General features: G+C 43.7%; 1 protein-coding gene across 1 annotated transcript; it reads right to left on the bottom strand.

Moving 5' to 3' along the window:
* Positions 1-250: 250 nt before the first annotated feature.
* Positions 251-3,001, bottom strand: zcchc4 (zinc finger, CCHC domain containing 4). The gene is made up of 5 exons (XM_084489647.1): positions 2,786-3,001; positions 2,540-2,658; positions 2,335-2,417; positions 1,029-1,295; positions 251-378 (listed from the first exon to the last, which is right to left on the bottom strand). Exons 1-5 carry the CDS (start codon positions 2,871-2,873, stop codon positions 252-254), a joined length of 684 nt encoding a protein of 227 aa, XP_084345773.1. The 5' UTR covers positions 2,874-3,001; the 3' UTR covers position 251.
* Positions 3,002-6,777: the final 3,776 nt, after the last annotated feature.

Here is a 6,777-nt window from a genome sequence, read left to right as displayed (position 1 = left end):
TCTGTGGAGGAACGAGCCGTCTAGTACCTGCAGAAGCCCGCCTCTTCGTCTTCAAGAAGACTTTTTTTCTTTTGTATATAATGTATACCTCCCTGTGGAACTTGAGGAAGTAAAAAGAAGCATAAAAAGAATAAGCCCTCAGTCTGGTTGGCGTTTTAAGACGGACTGGTCGAGCGGCACTTTTGAGACTGGGATTCAGTGGATGTGCTTTGATTCTCAGCCTCAGCTCTCGGTGGCCGGAGGTGACAGCGTCACGCTGGGTGACTGATTGGAAACATTAGAGGAGAGCAGACTGACCGGAAGTCGATGTCCAGCAGGAGGCTCTCCATGACCTCATGGCCGCCCTCCAGGTTACGCATCTTGATCAGCTCCTGGAGTCTGGACGATCAAATATACAAGTTATACATCATGAAGTTCAAATTACACTCGTAATAAAAACATAATCGTCAAGATGTCTAAAAACGGGTTTGGAAAAACTAAAATGGTAGTGCACAATAACCTTATTTTATGTAGTAATGATACGCATCTAAGTTTCCTTCAGATTAATATTTAGGGGTAAAAAACATCTGCGTTGATGAACGATGTTCTACTGATTGAGCTTAGTCGTAACTGGCTGATAAGGAAGAAGAGCTGCATTGATCTGCGGACCGTATCGATCAACTAGAAACCTCTCGCACTCTTTCACCGCTTAAAGCCAGTGGTCAGAGTCTGACTCTGTGGCGCCATGCTTCTGTAAAGACCCGGCTTCTTGTCTGCTAGAAAACTGTCCAACCGGGAGTCCTTAAAGTATAACATGGTCATTTAAAGGTACAGAACCAGACTAAGTGTATTTCTGAACCCATATAAAAACCAGAATCAAATGACAACATCCAACAGTCAACTGCCTTGCATACCTCGGCTTTGCGACGGCCTAATCGCTCAACAATCAACCATGAATATGTTTCGTTTGTTTTTTCTACGACGCACCTCAACCAAAAAAAAAAAAAAAACACCCCACATCCAACGGTCACCGCCGCCCGCGCGTTTACCTCGGCGTTCCCACGCACAGCACCTTCCTGTAGCCCAGCGCGGCGACGGCGTCCAGCAGGAAGTGAGCGCTGCGGTCGGTGAACAGGTACTGGGCGTTGCTCTTCTTGTTCTCCAGCGGCCGCAGCAGCGCGGTCGGCCGCCGCAGCTGCGCCACGCTCACCCGGATGATGGCGTGGGCGCCGTGCGCCAGGTGCTCCTCGCTGAGCAGCAGCAGCTGGCAGTCCTTGCAGAAGAGCTTGTCGTCCTGAGAGGCGATCTTCCTGAACCTGGGAGTTTAGAACGTCCCACGTTTTACTTGTTATATATTTAAGCAATAGATCACGACAGGCTGTGGTATACGCTCATTATACCACAGTTAAGGGGCGTTGTCCGTCCCGACGCGCAGCGGAGGGGCGGCGACCCCCTTCACTGTATAAAACGGTTACGTAAATATGGCGAAATTAAAGTCATAGACACTCAATTTTGAAAAAGCGAGTTTTTTAAACGAATACAGAAAAGTAGTCCCTCCTGGCTGCCGGCAAAGTGTACGGCGGTTGCTATGCAACACACTGTAGCGTCCTTCAGAGAGAAGGCTAGAGACAGTAGCTTGGTTCGCCGGCAATTTAGCAATTTAGAAGGCTAAATTGCCAGCGACCGTGTGCCTATTGCTTTACAGGCTTTTTTTAGGCTTCAGTGAACTATGCTATCGCTTTTATATATAAATAAACAACAGTTCAAGTTAGGCGAGGAGTGATACTGAACTCTGTAAAATGAACGGGCGTCATAGCTGTGTGTATACACTCAATATACAACGGTTGGGAACCAATCAGATCGCTTGATTTAGGCCCCCCGTTTTATAATGAGTATTTTACTAGTGTAATATCTGATATATATCTGAAGTGTGTGTGTGTGTGTGTGTGTGTATATATATACGTTTTATATTTTGATTTCTGTATTGTTCACCTGCTTTGGCAATGTAAATGTTTGTTTCTCTTGCCAATAAAGCTTTTTTGAATTACACTTGAATTGAATTGAGTGGTGGATTTGATGTTGCTCCACGACGGTCATGAGAGAGGTCATGAGAGGTCACGAGAGAGGTTGTGCCGGCTTTGATTTAAGTAAGCGCTAATGCACATTCCTAAAATAAACTGTATTACACATAATGCTAGAACAGATAGATAGAGATCATCAAGGAGCAGTTACGGTCCAAAGAGGAGGTAGGGGTTTGTCCAACTTGCCTCAAGGAGGCCTACAGGTAGAGCAGACAGGATTGAGAGTACGGTACTATACACCCAGTTGGGACTAGGGGTAAGGCTTGTTCCTTACCTGACACGGTACTGCTGCTGGCTGAAGGGGGGGGCTTTGGACCGATTCTCTGCCTCTCTTGCCAAGCTCCTGGCCTCTGTAACCTGAAGGACAATCGATTTAAATATCAACCACATTACAATGGCCACGTCGGAACGTAACGTGTCAACACACCGGGGAATGATTTTATTCGAGTGCTTTTTTTTTTTTTTTAAAAGGCACCCACCTTATCATCTTCCCACTGGAAGAAATTGCACTCTTTCCGATCTCTGCAGGCCGAGCAGGCATAGAACCGTCTGCCCGCCTTGTTCCCAGCACACACCTTCTCGAAGAGCAAGGTGGGACCTGGTAGAAAAGAAAAAAGACAAGCGATCGCAATGAATGTCAGCACATGGGAACGTACTACTGTATCGGACACATGAAGAAAAGTGAACAACTCCTAGTAGGGGGCTAAACAAAAAAAACTCCTTACCGTGCGGACATGGTGGGCCTTTCTTCCCGTCGTCTGGGAGGATCACTTCTATTCCGAAGCTTTCATCGGTTTTGTCCTCATCGACCATGTTTTAGATATGAAGTGTGTTGGGATGATGTGAGCTGAACAGCATGCAGACGTGCTGGAGCTGGAAGCATGGGCGAGCGTCGCGGACGTGTGACGTCGATTCGTGACGTCAGTACACTAAGTATTTGTTATTATTGATATATATGTATGTATATATATATATAATATATATATATATATATAATATATATGCATTGTATAATACATATATATGTATTATATATGTATATAATATATACATATATTATAAATATATACTATATAGTAGTAGTTTTGTTTATTTGAAAAAAAAAAAATGTTCAGCACATTTAGGGTTAGTGTCATATCATATCGTCAAACTCGCATAATAAATCAAAACATATACCATAATATACCATCAAGTAGTGATATAATAACCATTTTACCCCAGCAGGTGGCAGAAAAAGACTACTTACTATAGCCTATTTATTACTATCTTTAGTTAAGTAGTTAAGTACTACTACTAGTACTAAGTAAAATTGCTTGTAATAGATGTAAACCTTCTCTTTATAAGAATACAAAATAATTATTACATATTGTGAAATAATGACTCAATATAGTTATAGTATCATTATTATTTATATACATGTATTTATAGTGTATTATGTATCATAGTTGTGTATTCATTATTATGATCATAATTATTGTTGGCATTATTATTATTATTATTATTATTATTATTCAGCAATAATGTCTATTTAACGATTAAACCATTCGATTCAATCTTAATGTAACAGTGGATATACCTCTTTGGTAGGGTGTCAATCCACAAACGTTATTTAACAAATGAACACGAGCTATAGGCCTATGCTATGTTTTCACACTGCCTGTCACGCAATTATCTTCCCTGAGTGACAAAAGAAAACACACCATCCCCACACCATTCCCACAAAGGTCCTCTTGTGTCTAGCCTGCGCGCACACACTACAATATGCTGCAGTGTTTACATTGCGTCGAGAACTCGCAGCCACTGGTTTGTAGTCCGGATATAATGATTACACCGACGCACTCGTGTTTAAAATCGCTTCAAAAGAACTACAACTCCCATATCCGTATTGCCTACGCAGTGAGCTGTCAGATGCGCTATTCAGCACCTGGCTGCTGGGAGGATGCTGAAGCAGCGTAGCAGACCATAATAATACGCGCCCACACCCGCCCTGCTGCTGTTGTTAGGAGGCTGGTCGACTGTAGAGACAGCACTGCTCTCTTTAAAAAATATAATTAAGCAGACGTATTCTGTTGATACGTTTTATGCCGTAAAGGCGAGCCCGTCGACTGACAACCCTCCATGCATCGTTGCATGTATTTGACATATTTATCTTAATTTGACCCGCTTGTAACGCTGAACATTGGCTTATAGGTGTGAATAGTGGGGCTATCTTTTTATTCTGCATCTGCTGTTCAAAGGGATCAACACATTGGCACCATGAGCAGCACCGGTGAGTTATTCCTCTCCTCTTTCCTCCTCCTCCTCCTCCTTTTAAATGTTGCTGCATCTTAACGATTCTGCACAGCTGTACGACATTGGGATTTGAGCGATTATTTGCAGCTGGATGGGGTTTTCGTGGTATATGCACGGTGTGGGATCAATACTGGTGGCGTTTGTGTCTCAGTGGTCCAGACCCAGTAACGCCCATTGTCCCTCCGAGTCTGGCCCTTTAAATGTGTTGCAATGCAGTCCATGCCACGGGTGGGAGTGGGAATACGTCTGTAGGGGTGTTTTCAGGGTATGGGATACATGTATTTTGGTAATTCATCGAATATCTGTTTTGTTATCATGTATGATAACGCATGCATCCTCATGATGCATCATCATCCTCATTAACACGTGAGACGTGTCATCATGAGTTTGTATATGATCTATCTATCTATCTATCTATCTATGAAATACAGTTTTCATTGTTTTGACACCTAAACTAGGTAAATGACGAAATAGTAATTTGACGTCAGCAGATTCTGAGGCAGTACATACAGGCCATTTGTAATGTATTTGCTTTCTCTTGAAGTTTTTTCTCCTGTCTGAAATTCAGGGTGGTGTGGTTAGAGATGGTATTTACTTTTGTCTTAAGAAACATGTCCATGTGCAAAGGGTTTATACATGATGTGTAATTACCCATGTCAGCTAAGTCATTATCCCACTTTGTGTGTGTGTGTGTGTGTGTGTGTGTGTGTGTGTGTGTGTGTGTGTGTGTGTGTGTGTGTGTGTGTGTGTGTGTGTGTGTGTGCTTGTGTGTGTGTGTGTGTGTGTGTGTGTGTGTATGGGTCAAACCCATCAGATCCCTTGACCAGTATAACAACATTTCTTTGCAAACACACCGTAGTAATAATCATAACAATATCAACCAACAACCACCAATCAAACAAGTCTAAAATGACTCTAGATGACTAACAGTGTATGATTGCATGTGATGAACAGTCAGACAGGTTTTAAAACACACACGGAGACACACAAGATAAACAGTATAGTTTCAATGTCAGCATATAGTCATATATAGCAGATATTTTATACAAAGCATCTTACATGTGAGGCAGAGAATCGAGTACATTTGTGACTATACACCATTTAGTGATTCCATGCGTGCATACTAGCACGTGTGCATGGATGTCTCCAGTGGTACAACATAAGTTATTGTTCTGCCTGATGTCCACACTAGTTGGCTTTTGATCACAGGGATAGCGGAGGGCCAAACAAACCACGTTTTTTTAATCTTTAGAAGGACTGCCATCAGTAAAAGCACTCCTCTGGCAGGAGAAGCAGGTGTCAGAGTTCCACCCACGGTGACCCCATGCTGTGATCTCATCAAAGAGCGCCACAGGGATCCACCGGAGCCCAAACTTTAGAGGTCCCGGGATCTGTTTATCTGAGCTGAACTTTGCCGTGGTCTTCTTTTGATAGCGGAGAGAAAGAGGAAGTTCAGAGACCAGTTTAGTCTCCTTCTTACTATTTAGACCTCTCAATCCAAGTGTTGCACCATAGATAACCCCTTTTTCTTTCCCAACCACAGGAAATTACATGAACAGTCTAGAAAGTCCCAGCATCTGGGTAACAGGTGGATTCACTTTTGCTCCATCTCTCTCTATCGCACTCTTTAAACAATGTCTTAATGGGGTCATGACCTTGGGAATTCCTGTGTTGTATTACTCTATCACTTTGGTTTCCAAAAGGCAATGATAGGTGCCGAATGATGAGGAGCACATTGTAGTCGTGGTATGAATCATGTACCAAACACTTTAGCCCAGGTGCCAGCGTTGCCCGAACACATTCATGCCTTGATACATGACTGTGTACTTTTGGCTCGACATCCATCCGACATTTTGTGCAGTAAAATAAGCAATAACGAGCATACGAAAAAGACGTCGAGGACATCTTCCATTACCGACTACGCTGGTTATTATATGTACTGGCTTCCACTAAAAAGGTACGGCCTCACACCCAGAGTCACGCAGAGACGAGAGGCACGTCACCTACTCGTCAAGCTCCCCGGGCGGGGTTTGAACAAGCAGTCGAGGTGGTGTTTAACCGCCTAAAGCCATCTAATTACTGCCTCCGTGTCAGTCTCTTGGCCCCTCCTCAGGATTTAGCCGGGCTCTTCATTTCAAAAAATAATTTACGGTTAGTGCGCCGAGTCGTGCCATGTTGTCGTTCCTCTGCCTGAGGGTGGCTGCACCTTTGGGTGACCTCTGTGTTGGTGTGGTTATGGCGATGTGCCAGCGGGTGATGGATGGGTCGCCACGCCGTGACTTGCTGACCGGGTTAGCGAGAGACGAGAGAAATGAGAGAGAGGAGAGGAAGCATATAGCCTATGCATCTGCTTTATGGTTTCATAGGAGTGTGCTGACCTATGTGTGTGTGTGTGTGTGTGTGTGGGGGGGGGGGTTTGTATGTG

This window comes from Micromesistius poutassou, assembly GCF_964030765.1.
Source record: "Micromesistius poutassou genome assembly, contig: SCAFFOLD_5773, whole genome shotgun sequence".
NCBI classification, from domain to species: Eukaryota; Metazoa; Chordata; class Actinopteri; order Gadiformes; family Gadidae; genus Micromesistius; species Micromesistius poutassou.
Note: the sequence above shows the minus strand (reverse complement) of the source record. Positions and strands in the feature narration are given on the sequence as shown.

What these genes read in the sequence shown, in the direction of transcription:
- zcchc4 (XM_084489647.1), bottom strand. Translation starts at nt 2,873, where the DNA reads ATGGTCGATGAGGACAAAACCGATGAAAGCTTCGGAATAGAAGTGATC. An exon ending in AGGCCCACCATGTCCGCACG is followed by an intron (nt 2,659 to 2,785) that starts GTAAGGAGTTTT and finishes CTTTTCTACCAG; the next exon opens with GTCCCACCTTGCTCTTCGAG. An exon ending in CAGCAGCAGTACCGTGTCAG is followed by an intron (nt 1,296 to 2,334) that starts GTAAGGAACAAG and finishes CTAAACTCCCAG; the next exon opens with GTTCAGGAAGATCGCCTCTC.